Genomic DNA, 21,570 nt, shown 5'->3' with positions numbered 1-21,570 from the left:
ATCCTCCTTGGATATGATTAACACATTATTATAAACCTTAACTCATTATGTGACCGACAATTAATCTAATGAGCCAAAAATAGTGAATTAGGGAGATTATCAAGATTGTAGCTATGCACTGCCAATAGCTTTGTATTTCAAAGATCAAGCACCCAAAAAATAGAAAAACCAAAGGGACTGTATATTCAAAAACCAGAGTGATCCTAAAATATTCAAAGAAGAGATTCCCTACATATCATCACCATGTACAATTAAGTTGCTAAAAATATAATCCTTTTCCATTGACCCAATTCAACAACTCAATGGCTATTAATATCAGTTTTCCAAACAGAACTAGATGAAATATTGACATTACTTCCATTTTAAGTCCTAAAACTGGAATTATCTAATCAAACAAAGGACCATGTACCTGTCAACAAAGTCCCAACCATCTATTTAATTAAACTGTAGTTCATTTTCTTTTTTTTCTGTCTAATGCAAGAATAGCTTCAAAACTTTGGCATAAAAAAGGAAAATTCTTGTACATACACACACATATAGCACACTGGGGTATAATGAAGCACCGCAGAATAAGTAGACACAAATTCTTTCTATTAAAAAAAATACGAGATTTGAAAGGGATGAATATTTTGTGCAGCAATAACCCATTTGAGATTCATGATGGAGCAAGCACTTGCGCTGTACCCTACTTCCTCGCTGTAGTTGTTGGTTGCTTTGTCATTGTCCAAAATGCAGCATAGTAGTGATTCTGCACAGATCGAACTTAAGACATGTCAAACAACAGTGTAATGAAAAGTACCCTACATATCCTAAACACTCGATGCTCCTCGTGTACAAGATTCCAGATGGCACATAAGTGGTTATACTAGCATGGTAAATTTAATTGCCCACACTATCCCCATGCTTAGGAGCTTGGAGTTTGGATCATTTTGCACTGAATTGTCCAAATCTACATAAATAAAAGTTGAAGACCTGAAATCCATGCAGTCAAACGCATGAACCCCATCGATCATTTTCCAAAGATTCCAAAATTACTCCATTTCTCATATATGTTCACATGACCTCCATTGGTGCAGGTTATGGAACCTAAACCCAGCCAATCAAAAGATTACAGTATTTAGTTACAAATAATATTTAGAGAAGTTATCCAAGGATTTGAAGGTTCAGCCACTTCCAAATTAAAATAGCTGACATATAAAGGACAAAAAGAGGTAAGAAGAGTGAAATTCCACGAAAATGTTAAAAGGCATACTTGCATCATGGATTGAGGATTAGTCGTGTAGGTTGTCTCAATTGTTCGTTCTTTCTGCAGTCCATATTAAGTTAAAATTATCCATTAGAATCACCATAAACTGATGCAAAGGCAACATAAAGCAGATGGTTTTGAGATTACCTCCAACTGAAATCCATAATGCAAAGCAATTTTCTTCACATCTTCCAAACTTAGTTCAATGGACATTTCCTAGAAATAAAGAAGCAAGAAAACAATCAAAACCAACAGATTAAATAATAGACGCCTAATCCTTCCAGCATAGGGGGGAGTGCTACAAGAAAAAAGTATTACATCGTCTTGTCCATACATATCTGCAAAGTGATAAAGTAAAGGCCCCAAATTTATCCAAACCTGGCATCCAATTAAATCAATTAATCAATTTATATATTCCAGAAAGGGACGAGAAAGAAAGCAAGTCAGGAAACTGATCTAAGAGACTCACTCCCCCATCTTTTAGGATTCTTGATATGATCTCAATGTATTCAATGATGTTATGGGCTGTATCAAGGAAAAAACAGGTCACAAGTGCATCCCATACTCCTGCAAATTGCATAACAATCTTCAGATAAGTGCACTTATAAGGTGTAGGGTATATAGTATAATAGTATGAAAAATCTTCGGATGAGTGCGTCTGTAAATAAAGCTCGATACATGTATGGATACTTTTCAACCTTCACATTTCATCAACTATTTAGGTACTATTTGGAGCCACTTAAAAACACAAAAACAAACAACAAAAACAAAAACAAAAACGAACACAAAATTAATAGTAAGCTTAAAAATAAGTATTAAAGCAAAAAAAAAAAGTATTGTTTGGCTTGTACAAAACGAGTACTTTTCAAGAGGAAATGAGAGATTGCATTTTGGCTACTTATAAGCGGTTAGTATTGATAAGTAGTGCCATGTTTGTAATTTTTACCACTTGCAAGTAACAATTTCAAAATTTTCCAAAACTTTTCGTACCCTTTCTCTCTTCCTCTGTCTCTTGCTTGCCAGCCTTCTCTCTGCAGTCCCCACCCTCGCCATCACCAGCGTTCTCCATCCTCAATGGCCTCCTCTTTGTGCTACTGCCAAAACTCCCACTATCACCCCCCCAAGGGCACCATTGCATGCCACTGCCGTCAAATCAAAAACCCCCAAAACCCGCACTACCAACCCCCCCCCCCCCAAGGGCACCATTGCATGCCACTGCCGTCGAATCAAAAACCCAGCCTCCTCTATCCTCAATGGCCTCCTCTTTGTGCTACTGCCAAAACTCCCACTACCCCCCCCCCCCCCCCAAAGGGAACCATTGCACACCACTAACGTCGAATCAAAAACCCCCTTTTGCCTCTCTCTCTCTCGCATTGCTACACACCACCAAGCCCTCTCTTCCTCCTCTTCAGCCCCTCTCCTCAATGAACATTGATCAATTAATTAATTAGAAATTGATAATGAATGATGCAAATATTATGAAACTAATTATGCTATAAACATAAATTAATAAATCGTATTATTAACTAGATGTTAATAATAATATTCTACTTTATTTAATATAAAATATTGAAAAATGTAACAAAAAATAATAAAATATCAATTAAGATAAATATTAATCAAATTCGAGATAGAAAATATTAATATTGTTAATTAAAAATATTAATAGGAAATATTAATTAAAATTGTCAACTTTATAATTATGTATTATTTGTTATAAAGTATAACATAGTAATTATATAATGAAATATAATAACATTATTCATATGACAATAATATACTATTTTCATACAACACTTAATTAACATGAATATCCAAACATCACTTATTTTATGAATACTTATAACTGACACTTATTTTTAGACTCAGCCAAATAGTTCTTACGACTTTCAACACTTTTTTAGTTTAATATTATCATCAGTACATATTAAATCAGTGCTCTGTCAGAAAATATAAGTGGTTTCGAACAATACCTTAATCTTGATGTTTTTTCTTATTCTGTACATTGTATGGGTTATCGTAGGTTCATTCAACCTTTTAAACTGATGAAAAAAAGTAGTCCAAAATTATTTGGAAATTAATTACACAACAGATAATGTCAATTTACATGAAAATTGAAAACTATTTAAATATGGTATTTCATAGCAATGCATGGCATTGATTTGCCAACTGCACTGGTGAAGTTTAAGCCTATCCAGATTCAAGAGGCAATGCATAATTCAAGTTGTAAAAACAACCTCTTAGTTCAAAAGTGATGAAAGGCAAGAAGAATGACAATATCGAATTCACCCTCCCAAGAACCCTGCTTGACAAGATACGGTGCCTAACCTTTTTTAAATTGCATTGTATTGATTTATAAAAACTAAAACAAACGGAGGGAAAACTCTATAATATGATTCAAGTTAATAACTCTATAATATTTCATCTGATATGGTAAAACAAAGTATTCATCTATGTACTATTGTTCAACCATTTACAGATGGTTTAATAGGTCCCAAAATCCTGAATTAAGACTTTTTTTTTAATCCTAAAACTTCAATTTTTCTGACAAAACAACAATATTTGATAACCATGTCGCGACAAAGGAGAAGTGAAAGGCTTTGAACCTCATCCCCCTTGCCATCATCTGGTGTGCTTGGAAAGAAAGAAATAAGAGAGCCTTCAGAGATTCATCTACTCCATTTCAGACCTGCAAAGCCCAATGGATTACTACCATCTCCAGCTGGCTTAGTGGGAACATTGCTAATGAACATTTTGTAATCCTTGATGTTTGCAACACTCTACAAGGTGGTTGATGTTTGTATACCACGGGCTGGCATCCCCTTGATGCATTAAATATTAATATATTTTCCTTTTGCTGATCACCAAAAAAACAAAAAAAAAACATGTAATTGTTTCCCTACTGTTAATCACACCCATAAAAATATTAAAGAAATTGTAAAATTTACTCATCTCAGACTATCTTTAATAATGTGGCTAATAATGGCTCGTTAGTTTTGGTTAGAATACTATGTGGCACTTTTTGGCTCATACAGGGCCCACTCAAAGATGACATGCTGGTCATGTTGGCTTTGGGAAAAAATTTTGCTTTACTCTTGCATATCTTCTAAATCTACTTGATAATGAACCTCCCTTCCTTGCTACCTTGCATTTAACATTACAAAACTTCCCACCATTCATGCCAGCTCCAATACACCACTTATTGCAAATGTTGAGATATGAATAGTGGTGAACTAAGGACTAGGATATCAGGGCTACAAAGACGCACCACAACATGCATAAGAGGTGCTCAATTTGATGGATAGATTGACCACTAAATAGTTACTCTACAACCGTTTGATTGATTTTATAATGCATTGGCGATTTTTTTATCCCCAAAAGATTCATGATCATAACACCCTTTTCCTGCTATGTAACATAGCATTTGCTATGCCTGCCTTTCGCTACACACACCACAATTATGCTACACTACTCGCAATGACTATTTTATAGTATAAACTAGACTATAAACTTGGGAAAAGTACAGTTGGAATGTAAGAATTTAATATTTAGGCTTGTCATTCTTTGGGGTTCCCTCATCTTCTCAATATCTCCTCTGCTTTCACCTTCTTCTCCTTTCTATTCCCCTTTCACTTATCCTCTACTTCTCTTTCATCTCCTCCTCCCCACTTTCTTATACTGCTTTCAGCTAGAAGCTGTTTTGAGACTTTGACCATCTTCTTATTCAAGACATATTCCTAGGTTTGTCAAAGTCCACATTAGAAAAAATAATCAAGCCTCTTCATCCTTTTATCACTTTTCTCAATCATTACTCTTCTAATATTTAAATCTTTTCATTGACCAATCATTTATAGTGTAAGGACCTAACATGGACATTTTCTAGTTTGATTGTATGCCTTCTTTTCCTGTGGCAATTGTGCATCCCTCACCAATAAATTCATATTACAACAACAATGATACAAAATGATGATCTAACGAGTTAAAAACATAATCTATGCATAAGGAGGAAATTAACAGCAAAAATAAGTAAATAAAAAACAAAATATATTAAAAGAGAGCTAGCCTTGATCAATAGTAAGAGTATTACACTCAAAACCAAAATGTCACTCATTCAAGCCACAGAAACAACCCCTCCAATAGAAAAGGTCAGGCTGCATACACCATGCACTCTCTAGACCCAGTATGGCATGAAAGGTTTTTCTTTTCCTTATCAGCAAAGACAGAATTCATTGAATGGCACCCAAGGAGGTGTCACTCATGAATAGTGTCAACAGGAAAAATCACCTGTATACAAAATTTTCCAAAAAATCAAATATTGTAAATTGTCTGTCGTGTACAAGCCAATATACCAACTATTTAGAGTGGTAAGCCATCTACAACAACAACAACAAAAAAACCAAACCTTAGTCCCACTAGGTGGGGTCAGCTATATGAATCCTTTTCTGCAAATTTATGCGATCATGAACCATTTCTTATAGATTCAAGGATATTAAATCCTTACTCACTATCTCCTCCACCCCTACCCCTTCTACTGCCCCCCCACAATAACTAAGTCACTCTTCCTCACAGGTGCACTATGTGGCCTACGTTACAAGTGTCCATACAATCTGAGTCGTCCCTCCCTTATCTTATCTTCTATAGGAGCTACACCTGACTTATCACGAATATGTTCATTCTTTAATTTATCTTTCAATATTATATCACTCATCCATCTAACCATTCTCATTTCGGCAACTTTTACTTTTTGGATATTATGTTTTTTCGTCGCCCAACATTCTGATCCACATCGCATAGCTGGTCTTATAGTTGTCCTATAAAACTTCTCTTTCAATTTTAAGGGTATTCTACGATCACAGAGCACACTTGAAGCACTTCTCCATTTTACCCAACTTGCTTTAACTCTATGCATTACATCATCTTCAATTTCTCCTTCAGCTTACATAATAGATCCAAGGTATCGAAATCTACGAGTACTATTTATTTCTTTATCATCAAGTTTAACTTTGTCTCCAATATTCCTCCTATCATTACTAAAATTACATTTCATATATTCTGTCTGATAATATTCAGCAACATAGCTGATTCTTCGAAGGCTCATCTACCTTTTTTCCCTCCATGCAATCCAAAAAAAAAAATGGCAGGGAGAAATATGGTCAAAGCTTTCCTTCTTTCCTTAGTGGAACGAATACCTTTCCAGGCCCAGATTTCATTCTCTGCAGCTCTAGCCAGCTACTCAATGCTGCCCAGTCAAAGCAGTGGCCAACTCTCAAAAGTTTTTTGTCCAAGAACAGTGCAGGAGGATACACTCATTAGTATCAGAATCTTCCCCAAACAAAAACATCGGTTGACTAGAGGCAAGCCCCTTTTCAGCAGGCTGTTAATCATGATAATATTCCCAAGAGTTGCCTCCCACATGGAAAAAAAAAAAAAAAGGCAAGTTTTATGGGGGCAGGCGTCTTCTTGAATGGGTTTCAAGGGGAACATGGTACTGGTTACTGCATGACAAATGGATTTCTTATAGTAGGAGTCGACTGTAAAGCTTCCACATTTGTCCAGGTCCAGCGTGGTTCATTAGAAGTGTTGCAAAGGGAACTATACACAGGCTGTGAAAAAAAATCCACAAATTTTTGAATCTCTCAATCTTGGCTATTCCTTACTGGGGGGATGTCCCAAATAACGACATTGTCTGAAAGCTGAAGGCAATGACAAATTACAGCATCTTTGTGATAAGCTGAGCTGAAAATAATTGGATACCTTGCACTAAAGAGGGGCCACACCAAGTAAATCTTGTGTTAATAGCAGAAGTAAATTTTTTCCCCATTACCCATGTCAAAATTGATACAAAGTTGTCTTCCTAGCCTTTTCAGATAAATCTCCAAACTCCCACACCATAGGTTCTCTAAGTCATTTAGAAGCCCATTCTTTGTGATCAAAGCCATATTTTGAAGCAATGATCTTTCTTCAAAATAGATCTCGTTCATTAATGAACCTCCATAACCATTTTTTTCCAACAAGAGCTTTGCTGATCATGGAGAGGGCAAGCCCTAAGCCTTCATTTTGAATAAGTTGCTTGAGAGCCCCCAATTTGACAAGATTGCATTTCAAAGCCTCTCCCTTATTTTCAGATAATCCCATTGTATTAAAGCTGAAGGCCACTACTAATTTACAGAATTTTATCACGGGACATGCTGAAAATAATTGGAAATCTGGTGCTAGGAGGCATTAAGTGCCATGCCAAAAGTAAATATTTTCCCCATTACCCATGTATAAATTAATAAAAGAGAAGTTCTCCTAGCCTTTCCAATTAAATATCCAAACCCATTCATTCATGAACCTCCAAATCCATTTTCCAACAATGACTTTGTTGAACGTAGAGAGGGCATTGAGACTAGGGATATAAACAGATTTGCGTTTGTGGATATCCTGCCCTGATCTGCCTATACAGGCGGATTTGGCGGTTTCTAAATGAATTCGGAACAACAGTTAGAATGAATTCTATAACTCAAGGCGAATTTAGGGAAATAAGTAGAAAATGTAGTTTCCCACCCCAAATCCGCCCCATCCCGAATACTAACCCGTGTAACCAAAACACAGCCTAAATCCCCCCCGAATATAAATAAATGTATGAATATATATATATATATATATATATATTGTTTTTATTTTATTTTATTTTATTTTATATTAATCTACTACAAAGGTTATGCTTTTTTTTAGACAATAAAAGAAGCAATAATAGACAGAAAGAAGAGAAGGTACAATGTGCAGGGACAAGGAGTCCGCCAAATAACAACGAAAGACCATCAAAGAAAAAAGAAAGGAAGCAAAACACTCAAGATCCCAAAATAAAACTAGAGTAAATTAACCAAGGAAATCCCTTACATCATAATTTATCGAGCTCTTCAAATTCACTATCTCTCTTTGACCTTCATTTTTGAACTTTTGGTACCATCCAATCGCACTTCATTTCCTCTAATATCACTCAACTTTAAATCCATTTTATCCAAAAGATCTTGATCTTCTGCCTCCTTAGGAATCTCCTCATCTAATGTAGGCAAAATTCCATCCCCATTCTGTAAATTATCTAGCCCATCATTTAGAAAAATAGATACTCCCTCTAAAACTTCCAGCAGGAGAGGAAAAACATAAGATAAATCCCCAAGTTCATCACAAAAATAAAAAACATAACCATATTGTTCTCAAATCTCATCCAACAACAATTCCCCACCACAGTCGAACTAATAATATCGTCACTCTTTGAATCTGAAAAATCCCCCCATTTCTTTATCTCCTTTCCTTTACCTGCCCCATTGCTACCCCCAGATTCCTTCTTTCCATGAGTCTTCCCTACACTAAATTCTCCTTTAGAATCTCTCCTTAATATCTTTGGCACTGACTCACCATATTCTTCTCTCTTACCATTAAACATCTCCTTCATCTCCGCGGCCATACAAGCTGCCTTCCAACGAGCATAAACCTTGTTGCCTTTAAATCTGTTAGAATTTGGACAAAAAATATCAGAATCCCACCCCAAAAGACAGCTTCTAATTTTTTACTCCTTTTCACCCCACCTTTTGATCCCTCTTCAACACTAGTCTCATCTTTAATATCACAATCTTGTTTCAAAACTAACCTGCTGCTATTCTGATTTTGCTCCGAAACTTGATCATTTCGATTTATATTTTGGAGAGCTGCAGCCTGTGAAAGAAGTTCATTATCAAAAGGTAAAAAATCCCCCTTCCCCCTTATTGACTCTTGAATACTAGGAATGATATTTTGGGCATGCCCATTACTGAGACCCAACAAGTAAGTACCTAATCACCTTTTCCTAAACATGGAACCCCTAAAGATGTGGTCCTCCCTTAAATATCCATAGTATCGCCCACATCAGACTTACCTAAACATTGGGCCTACTCAAATAATTGACCCAGTTTAGACAGGAGAGAGATACCTCCTTTTTCAATTATTTGGACCATGTCCAATACAATAAAAAAAACAACGGGCCCACCCCTCTTCACAATCTCCCCTTGGAAATAACCGTAGCTGCCTTAAAAAGACATCCAGCTTCCCCTGAAATCCTAGATTCCTTCGCATTCTTGTCAGCTGATTCTGGTTGGTTAGCACTAGAACCCGTCTTCAAGAACTTATAATCCTATTCTTACAGCACTGCTCTTCTCTTTTGACGTCCCTATCCGGAATTTCAGATAGATCAACTTCTACTACCTTCACCTTCCTCTTTTTTACCTTCCCACGGCACCTAACTCCACGTTTTGGGACGAGAAGAACCAACTGCAATCTACTTTGATGATATATTGATCTATAGCCAGACTAGGAAGGAGCACCTTGTCCATTTGAGGAGAGTGTTTGAGGTTTTGAGGGAGCAGAAGTTGTATGCCAATTTAAGGAAGTGTACTTTCATGACTACACACGTCATCTTCCTTGGTTTTTTTGTGTCTGAGCATGGCATTTCTATTGACCCTGATAAGATCAAAGCCATTAGAAATTGGCCTACTCCCCAGAACATACATGATGCGAGGAGTTTTCATGGGTTAGCCACATTCTACAAGAGGTTCATTAGGAACTTTAGCACCATCATAGTCCCCATTACAAACTGCCTCAAGAAAGGAGAATTTACATGGTCGAAATTTGCGACAAAAACCTTTTTGGATATAAAAGATTTGATGATTAAGGCACCAGTGCTACACTTCTCAGAAGAAGTTAGTGCATAGACATATGAAATGGGTCAAATACATACAACAGTACACCTTTGTATTCAGATGGTGTTAAGAACAATGTTGTTGATGCTTTGAGCCGAATTGTAGCCACCATACAAACTCTTCAGGTGAAACTTGTTGGCTTCGATAGCATCAAGCAACAATACGCTCGGTGTAAAGACTTCTGTGATACCTTTTCTAATTTGTTGCAAGGAGTTCCTAGATCTCACCCAGACTTTGTGATTCATGATGGATTTCTTTTTAGAGGAGCTAGACTGTGTATTCCATCTACATCTCTACGTGACTAGCTGATTTGGGAATTACATGCTAGACATGCTGCGAGTCACTTCGATAAAGATAAGACCATAACTATGATTGAAGATAGGTTCTACTGGCCTAGTATGAAGAGCGATGTTGCTAGGATTGTTTAAAAATGTCGTACTTGTCAGACAACAAAGGGTAGGAAATAGAACTCAGGATTGTATACCCCTTTGCGCGAGCCACACATCCCATGGCAGGATATCAGTATGGACTTTGTGCTACGTCTCCCCAAGACTGCCAGAGGAAATGATTCAGTGTTTGTTGTTGTGGATAGATTTTCAAAAATGTCACATTTTATGCCATGCAACAAAACACATGATGCCTACAAGATTGCTACTATATTTTTCAAGCAGTGAGACTTCATGGTCTTCCTAAAACCATTGTTTCTGATAGGGATGTGAAGTTTGTGAGCTACTTCTAGAAAACCTTATGGGCATTACTAGGTACCAAGCTCAAATTTTCTAGTGCATATCACCCACAAACTAATGGGCAAACTGAAGTCGTAAATAGGAGCCTTGGGGACCTATTAAGATGTTTGGTAGGTGAGAACATCACAGCTTGGGACTTATGCCTTCCTATGGCCGAGTTTGCATTCAATAGTTCAGTGAATAGGACCACAGGACTTAGCCCATTTCAAGTTGTTACAAGATATAGTCCTAGGAAGCCTGTAGATCTCATTCCATTACCACCTGAGTCTAGAGTGAGCGAGCAGGTCGATATATTTCCAAAGCACATACATAATTTACACTCTTAGATAAGAATGTGAATTAATTTAAGCAATGAGCATTATAAATTTATTGCTGATGTATATAGCAGGTTGCATTCCTTCAGGAAAGGTAAGAAAGCTTCATGCTAAAAAGATGGGACCATTCAAAGTTCTCAAGAAAATAAGTTCTAATGCTTACATGTTAGATATTCCTGATGATTTTGTTCTAAGCAATGTATTTAATGTTGAAGATCTAACGCCTTTTGTGGAAGCTAATTCTTTTGCAAAACCTAGCCCTACTAAGTTTGCAGATGAACCGACTCCATTCATAACTCCAGTTGCACCAGAAAAGCCAAATTTACCTTTACAACCACCATTAGTCACACCAAAGAAACTCGAGCAAATTGAAGACATTCTGGATGTTAAAACAACAAACACACGAACTAGAACGTACCAAAAGTTTCTGGCCCATTGGAAAGTGAAGCCACTATCAGAAAGCAGTTGGATTCTTAAAGATCATGTCCTTCGTCTCACCCGAAGTTGTATACCGAGTACTTTCGACATAATTCTCTGGAAGAGAATCCTTTTCGGTCAAGGAGAGATGATGGGGATCAACATGCACCTCGAGTATCTTTCGCGGATATTGTGACACGTGAATGACCACCCGAAGTCCACCATTGGATGTGAACTTTATTTGCAACAATTGAAGCTTCTCTTGGAAGCTAGCTTGGAAAGAGGATGACAACTTGCAAGTCAAAGAGTCTTGGTTTTTCAAGAAGCATGACAACTTGCAAGTCAAAGAGTCTTGTTTTTTCAAGATGCATTTATTTCATTTTAAGTTCCTAGACTCCACTATCATAATTATTCCAATTCCTAGGCACCTATTTCCTATGACAAACTATTTCCTAGGATCCTCATTACCTATGTTTTAAATGTTTTATTTTTGTATTTTCTTTAATCTCTTAAGAAACCATGTGCAAGTCATGTGCATGCTCATGTAAGGCTATAAATATGCCAACACTTGTATTGTAAAAGGGGTCTTTGCATTATCAATTAAAAAGGAAGCCTTTGCTTAAACTTGTGAATCGTGTTCCTCTCCTTGCGAGTGGGTAGTGTGAGGCTACATTTCATCTCCCCGGAGATTGGGTGGTGAGAGACCACAACAACATCAACGTCACCATCAACACTACACGCCCACTCCTCTTTCATAGCTCACAGCCACAACCTTCCTCAAGCTTCATTCTTGTTTCAAGATTCCTAAGGATCAACAAGCTTGTTCATGGTGCGATTGAGTACTCATGTGTCTTGGTTTTTGTCATTCCAAACATTTTGGTAAGCTCTTTTCAATTCCTTATTTGTGACCATCTAAAACAGCCCCTAAAGGTACCTTGTAAGCCTTGAAACTATACCTGAATCTTTGATTGAAAAACCTTGTTCATTCTCTGACTCTTCCTAGATTTTCAACATGAACATGCTTGCTAGTACCATGCTTAGGGATATTTGATTTGTATGCTAGGACTTGTGATTTAAGACTTCTAATACAACTTATTTTAAAGTGAACTTGATTACTTGATTGAAATGATCAACTAAGGGCTTTTAAAACAAATCATATATGTTTTCAAAATCTCAACAACTTGTAATCATCAGAATATGTTTGTGATGTTCATGCTTGGTTAATTCAATTCTTCTCATAGATTGTGATATTGTGTGTACTCTTGATGAGGATAAGTTTTCCTCCTTTTCATAGGACTAGGGCTACTTAGAACCGTCCTACATCAGGTACTCTTGATGAGGATAAGTTTTCCTCCTTTTCATAGGTAGTTAATTTTCATCCAACAAGTGTTTCTCAAAAACTGTCAATAACTAGATTCCAAACTCTGTTCTCTTTAAATTTAGCTAAAAGAATGAGATGAAGATAAATTTATGGAAATGCCCTCAAATTCTAAAAGTGCCAAATAGAAAAGCCCCATCAACGCTGTCACCCATGGGGTTTGCTGTTTCCTAATTCGAACCTTAGGCTTGGAACTGCTTGAAAGCAAATGATAATGCACCTCAAATTGAAAAGTTGCTTAGGTTCCACCTCCAATAAGACAATGGTGTCATTAGCAAAGAGACGAGTAACTTCCATTCCTCTAATATCCCTCCCAATACTAAGACCTTTTAAAAGACCTTCTTCAGTGGTTTTTTGCTGTAGGAAGCTCGAAACTCGCATCACTACTATAAATTGTAAGGGAGATAAGGTATCACCTTGCCTCAACCTTCTAGAAGGTTGGAAATAGACTGAAGGCCAGCCATTAATGAGCATAGAAAATGTTGGGACTGGTAACGCAATTACAGATCCATTTACACAAACAATCCCCAAAAACCATCATTGTAGAAGAGAAAGTCCCAATTCATAAGGTCAAAGCTTTTTCCATATCTAGTTGGCAAACCACCCCTCTTTTCCACAGTTTCAGAGGCAAAAGGGCAATATCCATGATATGATTACCTGCTACAAAAGCATGTTGGTGCTGGCCAGTAACTTCCAGTACCACTTTCTTGAGTCTCAAGGCAAGCACCTTGGATAAGATTTTGAACATACTTCCCAATAATCTAATAAGCCAAAAACCCTTGATGTTTTAAGGCCCTTGCTTCCTTAGGATTCAGGACCACAAAGGTTGGATTAAGGCTCCCAGAAATCTACTTGATCTGTGAACGTGATAAAAATCCTAATTATGTCATGCTCAAAGGACCCATTTTTCTTGAGAGAAAGCCAAAGTGAAGTCTTCAGAGCCTGCGGCTTTGTCCCCATCCAATCCTTTGGGGCATGAAGAATTTCCTCCTCGCGGAAAGGCCTTTCCAGCCACTGCACAGTAGAGAGACTTAAATTTTTTAAAGCAATACCATCAACTTTTGATCTCCAACTGACAAGTTCAAAAAGGTTCTTATAAAAGTCACAAACAACATTCTTTATGGCCTCTTTCTCTACAAACTACAAAGTCTACCCCTCAATTTCAACTCTACTCAAGGTGCTGAACCTTCTGTAGGCATTTCGTGTCCAGCAGTAGAAATTGGTATTTTGAGCCATAAGGCCCTGTAAGTCTCCAAGCTGTTTCTTCCATGTTAATGACATCGAACATCTCTTTTATAATATATTAGACGAATTAATTGCAATAATCAAGTGTCCAAAGCTTTAGATGCTCATTAGCTATTACTAATCAATAATATCAATGGGATTATAAAGAAGTCATAGTGTCCTTACCTACTTGGCTTGGATCACCATAGACTTCCACAAAGTCACCACCACACATCGAAAAGCCTTCAGTAATCCCTGCACTGTTTGCAAACACAACAAAAAATAACTGCCGACAAGGAGCATTGAGGTACAAAGAAAAATTAGAGAAACATGGAATGCCTGTATTAAAATATCTGAAACATATTTGTTATTCCTCTATTATTTACCGATCAACAAATCATTGACTTTCAAAAATTTTAATGAAGAAAAATTTAGTGAAAATTATAAAAATCATTCTACAAATATATAATCATACTTCAAAAGGTCAAATCAATTTGTCTTTTGATGGTCAAGTAGAAATCTGGAAAGACGCCTTTGTTCTTTACGAGTCACACCACTAGTCAAAAAATAACAGCATCTAAGAAAAAAAATCATGATGCTATGAAGCATGGGTATGACATGAGGAAGGCATGACAGACATTAGGAGTTAGGTCAAACAAACACGTGTTGCCGAAAGTGCTAGAATGGGTTGCCTAGGAGCACAAGTTAGGAAAGGTGCTAAAAGATCAATTTGCGAAAAGGCAGCCAAGGCAAGGTGATGTTGTTCAGGTGACACCTAGGTGCTTATCTGGGTTCAGGCATAGGGCACTCAGGTGCTTATCTGGATTCAGAGAGAGTTGGCTCTATCCCTTTTTATTTCATTTCTAGAAAAAATTAGTTTCTTCTTTGTTTTAGAAAAAACATGTTTGTATTCTGCCATTTTCTATTTGCTCTCTTTTTCAAACTCAAATGATTTTTGGATGAAGAAAATTTAGTACAAGAAATAGAATTTCACAGCAAAAGAGTCAGTAAGCATAAAATTTAAAATATAATAATAATAATAATAATAATAAAAGAAGGTATAACAGATTGAGAAAGAGAAGTTACAACCTAAGGGGACAAGAGGTCCACCTGAAAAAATTAAAAACAGAAACAAAACAAAAAATAACAATAAAGATGAAAATTAAAAAATAAAATAAAAATAAAAATATAACTGAAAAGTACTCCTAACCAAGAAAACCCCCTTTCAGTCCCTTTCTATCATAATTCACTGAGCACTTTAAATTTGCAAGCCCCCTCTGACCTTTCTTTGCTTTGTACTTACCCCCATCAAAGCACACTTCAATTCCACCAACATCACAAATTTTTAAATCCAATTTATCCATTAAATCTTGGGTTTCTAAGTCCTTCCTAGAAATCACCTCCACTTGAAGTAGGTAAAATTCCATCATAGCACTGCAGTTTATTATTCAACCCATTGTTCTCAAAAATATTATTCCATCAAATATTAAGAAAGCCTATTTTGAAAAATTACAAAAAGTTCATATCATATATACATTTCATCAATTTATTTTGCTTTTATCTTATGCACAATCATCCATTTTAACGTTTCCGAAAGTTTTATTCATAATTTCCATAAATCACTACAATTTCCCAGTGTTTCTTTGTATCGAAATTGAAATTTCCATTGAAATTGAGATTGAATTCCTTGGTCTTGGAAATTGTTCACTTGTTGTCTAGGAATTTCTGATCTATTGAAAGAGCTACTTAGGATTCTTTACTCATTGAGTCTTTGGAATTTTCCATTCATTAAACTTTGGAACATCTTAGGATTTGTTGATGACAATGGTTTCAATGAGTCTATTTCATCCTATGCAGCTTATATGTTGAAAGTTTGAAACAGGCATTTTAAATTGTGTGAGAGTGTGAGACTAACATTTTTAGTGATCGCCTTTGCTTGATGTTATTTTTTCATGATTTCTATGTTAGTTAACTTTTTGGGTCAAAATCTTACTAATATCTTAACTAGCATTGCACTTTTTCTCAAGTGAGTGCTACCATGGCACCTAGTACCTTAGGTGATAAAAGGTTATGGCACCTTGCAGGCGCCTTGAGCTTTTGTCAACATTGACTAACATGTTGTTTGAAATAGAAGGTGATGGCCACTATGCATGAGGATAGAATGATTTTCGGTCATGTAGTTTTTCAGTTATGTATTCTCATCACTAACAAATACAAACAATGGGAGCATTCCCTAGAAAGTTTGTTCAGAGGCACATTGCACCTGGGCATTTTTTTTTTTTTTTTTGGCACGAACAAAAACTTTGAGCACAATTTTAACAATTGAAAACCATTGTAAACAGGGCTGTGTTGGTAAACATGTGAACCAGTTGGAGAACTAATGACGAGACCATTGCATTTTCTTCTTCATTGAACATTGTTGACAGAAGTTCGGTATAGGTTACGTCATCTAATGTGAAGGAGATGCTGTCCAGTTGGAAAAGTCTTTCAGCGTAGCAGTCAAAAATGTTGTACCTCAGTGTGAGAGATTGCATTTTTTGGGTTTCATGTGGACTGTTTGGAAAGAAATGAATTGAAGAACTTTTTAGGATGTTAGTGACAAGGTTGAAGGCCCAGATTATTCTTAATTTGTTTGAATGGTTTCAATCTATAGAAGGGAAAATATTTTCTTCTGCTCTTAGTTCTCTCATTCTTTAACATTTTCTTTGCTTGGGGCAGGGAACTCTACACAAGGAGGAAGGGGATTGGCCCAAAAGGGATAACTCCAATAAGAAATTGAAAGAAGAATTGCACCTTTAAATTCAGAAATTCTCTACAATAAAAATAAATAAATAAATAGATAGATAAGAAGAGCCCTAAACAAGAGGAAGTTGAAACTAGACAACGATGACAAAGACAAAATCCATAACACATAGGCTGCATACTATAGACACATCGTCGTCTGTCCGCCCCTTCCCCAGACTCCGCATATGCGGGAGCTTTGTGCACCGGGCTGCCCTTATAATGAGTTTTTGAGAAATTTAGGATTTAATTAAGTTGAAAACCAAAAGTATACTTGTAAAATGAAGCACTGAACATACTCAAAACAAAAAATAAAACAAAGGAAATGGGAAAAAAACTAACAGAACCTAATTAAGAAAACCCCTCTTTTGCTCCTGTCATAATAATTAACAGAAGAGCATAAGTTCGCTAATTCCCCTGGCCTTTCTTCACTTTATAGCATCACCATCATGATGAAATTCATTTACTCAGGGACCAGACAACCATAACCCCATCTTGTCAAAATTTGTTGGGCTGCTACATCCTTCCCATTAATTTCCTGTTTCCCCCAACTGAAACAGGAAAAACCCCATTCCTCCAAACCCTCCATCGGAGATGGTGGCACATACAATAGATCCCCACGTAAATCGGATTACTCGTACATATACCCATGACATACCCAAATTTCATTCAATAACAGACACCATCACATGCAAACTCACCAGCGACATCACTTTCATCCTCCAACATACCTCCCTACTGCTTTTTCTCTTTACCTTTAATATCCTTTTCTTTTGATTCTCTTTTTTGACATTAATATCCACTTCTCCACTGCCCAACAAAAATAAACCTTACTGCCTCTACCCTTATCCTTGCTAATTCCCTCATCTTTACTCTACTCCCCCAACAAACATCAAGTTCAGTCTGAACACCATCCCCATAACCTGCATGAGCCTCTGTATCCCTACCCCATCTACAATAGGTGAAGAATTCTGGTTAGCCAATTCCTCACCATGCCCACTCTTCTCAACCACTAAAGAAGCAGAACGATATCTGAATTCCCAGATCTACCTGTGCCATTCCTACTCTTCCCAAAACACCACTGAAAACACCAACAGATTCATTAGCTTGCCAAGATGTACCCACTTTCTTCCCAAATAGCATATAAATTTGTTTAGAAAGATTAGAAATTCCCTTCATCAGAGAATCTTGAAAGAGACTGCATCAGTCACTCATCTGCAGATTTTTTTTTCCCAGTTTCTTGCTCACACTGTGGGCCTGTATGTTGTGGAATTTATTGAGCCTTGTATGCTTTGGGTCTGTATGCTCTAGGCCAGCTGAAGAATGTCCATTGTTCATAGCATAGCCTTTTTGAATACCTAAAATGTGGCCCACATGCAAATTAATAATCAAAATGCCCAGTCAAACCCATCTGAGGGCCACACCATTTCCTTTCAACTCACCAGGCCCAGTTTCACAAGGCTGAGTACTACCATCTTCTCCACCTGCTCAGCCATTTTCAAAAACCCTAGCTTGCGATCACCGTAACCACCAAATGCCAAGGATTAACAACAGACAATGCATGGCCAGGATCTGACTCTTCCCTGCTGCCACGACCTTGCTCCGCAGTCAACCATTGCCCTGAACTCCCTCTCCAACCTCACCTATACCAGAATCAATTGCCATCTCACAAAATTCCTTAGCCAACACATACAGAAGTCCTGCATGAATCCTCTCCACACATCTCCTTTAGACCCACCAGGAATAAAAATGAAAATCTTTTACCTTTCCATCCCAACCCTACCTCCGAAAAATTCCCCATCTTCTTCGAGAAAATCACTAGGCAACACCTGACACTTCCAATCCCAAAGCCTCATCTTCCCACCCTTCCAAATGTTGACGAAATCCCCTCCAGGAACCATTCCAGCAACAACGAAGACAATCTTACCCATTGATTTCAATTTGAGTTTGCGCACAAGCACAAACAAAAACTCACCCTTTCCCACTCTATCCAGTCTAAATTGAAGGTTTTCCCTTCAATCTGGACAGATATCCTGTGATCCCCTTCCTTCAGGCCTACGATCACTATAGCAATGGGGTGAAGCTTCGATGAAAATAGGGAGCAAACAGGGAGAGGTTTCATGAAACATTTTTCTATTCTTAATCCTTCCAAAGTAGTCTTCAAAACATTCGATACCATAATGACAAATGCATGTTAAACAAGCAAAAGCTCAATAACAAACAAAAATTTTTGCTCCATAATTACTCTTGTAGGGTTTGATGACCCAAATTGGACCACTGATGATCCTTATTCCAGCATGATTTAAATCCACATGATCTAAACATGAACAAATTTTATTTATCATAACAAAATTACTTCATAACTACACTTATCTATTTTAATATTTTGAATAAATGTACCGAAAATATATTTACTAATAACATATCTTACTTTACCTATATACTTATATGAGAATATAAATAGTATATTAACTAAGATGCATATAAGAATTTAACAATACAATAGACATTGTATAATTAGGCATCTTAAATGGTTGGGTATATGTTAATGGCTAGGGTCATTGTGACTCATTTAGCCATTTATGGTCCATTTACACAGAAAAAATTTAATGTAATTATGACCCGGACCATTTAAAGATGGATCAACCTAATAACACATGTGATTTGGTTAGGTTGATGAGAAGTTCCATGTTGAAAGGGTTGTGCATGTAGCATAGTCAGATTTGGTTACAGATCATCCCGTTGAAAGGTTCCCATCAGCAACCTGCGCTTAGATGGAAAGGAATCTCCATTGCTGCAAGAGCTTCCGGCACTGACCATCATTTTAGGGCTCATACTAAAAATTTTGCCATTGGGATGTTGCCTAGCTCAGACACATGTTTAAATACTTTAAATGCAACTTCAGCTTGAAAACATTTCAACCAATTGAAAGAACAAAAGGAAAATAATTGAAAGAATTTCGAAAGATACAATTCATACTTCTGCCCAGTCATACTTTCATTCTATCCCAATCAAGCCCTTCTGTCTCCAATTCCCCTACCTCAATCCTAGAACCTTCATCTGTGGGTGAATCTTCTAATTTGCGCATAAGAATATAACAATACAACAGATCTGGTATAATTAGGCATGTTAAATGAGTGGCTATACGTAAAAATGGCTAGTCATTGTGACTCATTTAGCCATTTATGGTCCATTTACACAAAAATTTAACCTAATTATGACCCAACCCATTTAAAGATGGATCAGCCTATTAGCATATTTGATTTGACTAGAAAATGAGTCCACATGAATTGCACATGATTACATGTGAATAATATTATTTAGAACGTTTTATAATTTTTAAAAAATTAGATGAACAAATTAATGATATAATGTCCTAATTTAGTTTACAAATATTAAAGTATAAATATTCAAAAGTATATAAAAACTTACATTTTGTTTAAAACTATAAAATAAAATCATAAACATGAGAATACTATTATAACACCATATAATTCTTTGAGATATAAGATAGGATATGACAAAAATGAAAAAAATTAAGATATAATGTCCTAATTTAGTTTACAAATATTAAAGTATACATATTCAAAATTATTTATAAAAACTTATATTTTGTTTAAAACTATAGAATAAAATCATAAACATGAGATACTATTAGAACACCATGTAGCTACATGAACAAGAAAATTCTTTGAGATATAAGATAAGATTGACAGGAATGCTTTTAATTAACTTTATGCAAAATGATAAATCTTAATAATTATATCATTAAGATAAAAATACAATACATGGTTATATATTTATTAATATTTTTATTATTCCGTAAAAAATCTAAATATATGGCTTCTTCAGGTGAAAAATTAATAAATTTATTGCAATCTTTAAAGTGTGATACATTACATCAAATCTTTGTAATTATTTTTTTTTTTTTGTTACTGGATGATCAATTAATGAATTTTTTTAAAAAAAATTAAATTAAATTAAATTAAATTATTTGGGGATGCTTCCAGGTCAATAACATTGTTTCTAAAATTTATTATCTAAACAATTTCACAATATTTTTAGAATACATTAGAGAAATTTACATATTTTATTTTGGAATTTACCTCTTATTCATTACAGTACCATAATATTTATCGTATTTTTTAGTTAAGGGATTTAGGTTCAAATCTTAACCTAAAAATTTTTAAATTTATATTTATCTATTTTTTTTCTTGAATATGATTTTTTTTAGAAATTCTTTGTCATACTTTTAAAACATAATAAAACATTTTTTTTCCATAAAATGATATAAACCATTTGTATTTTTGTATAATGATATAGTCATTATCTGGTCTTCCACTGCAAGAGGGTCCGACACAGCCAGCCAGTCACACTGTGCATCCACAAAGCACATCCCCTAGAAACAGCTTGCTGCAAAAGCCCATAAAGAAGCCATATATTGTATCCTGTCCCATGGCAAATACCATGGTATCTTCTTCCCTCTAAAAACACAAACACTATTTCAACCAAATACCCAACAAAACAGCAAATAACCCACGCCTCCACAAGGCAGGCCCATCTTTACTCCTATCAAATTCCATAAAACAAATGCCAACAAATCCTCCACCGAGTCCCAGCAAACCCAGTTTTTTTCCAAAAGATACCAAACTCGTTCCATATCCTTCATGAGAAAAACAATGCAAGAACAAATGAGAGGCAGATTCAGAACTATCAAAGCAAAGAGTGCACACATCCGAAGATTAAG

General features: G+C 36.0%; 1 protein-coding gene across 2 annotated transcripts in view; it reads right to left on the bottom strand.

The window, feature by feature from the left end:
- Nucleotides 1-410: 410 nt before the first annotated feature.
- LOC131159279 (uncharacterized) overlaps nucleotides 411-21,570 on the bottom strand; it is a 63,771-nt gene continuing 42,611 nt past the window's right edge. Inside the window, exons 13-18 of one of the 2 annotated variants that reach the window (XM_058114034.1) lie at nucleotides 14,229-14,302; nucleotides 1,716-1,813; nucleotides 1,565-1,624; nucleotides 1,394-1,462; nucleotides 1,253-1,306; nucleotides 411-748 (exon numbers count right to left, since the gene is read on the bottom strand). In XM_058114034.1, coding sequence (XP_057970017.1) covers nucleotides 686-748; nucleotides 1,253-1,306; nucleotides 1,394-1,462; nucleotides 1,565-1,624; nucleotides 1,716-1,813; nucleotides 14,229-14,302 — 418 coding nt within the window. In that variant the 3' untranslated portion in view covers nucleotides 411-685. Of the gene's footprint in view, nucleotides 1,307-1,393; nucleotides 1,463-1,564; nucleotides 1,625-1,715; nucleotides 1,814-14,228; nucleotides 14,303-21,570 lie in introns of both variants that reach the window. The other variant, XM_058114033.1, reaches the window with a different exon arrangement.

This window comes from Malania oleifera, chromosome 7 (assembly GCF_029873635.1).
Source record: "Malania oleifera isolate guangnan ecotype guangnan chromosome 7, ASM2987363v1, whole genome shotgun sequence".
NCBI lineage: Eukaryota > Viridiplantae > Streptophyta > Magnoliopsida > Santalales > Ximeniaceae > Malania > Malania oleifera.
This window is presented reverse-complemented; position numbering and strand designations above follow the sequence as displayed.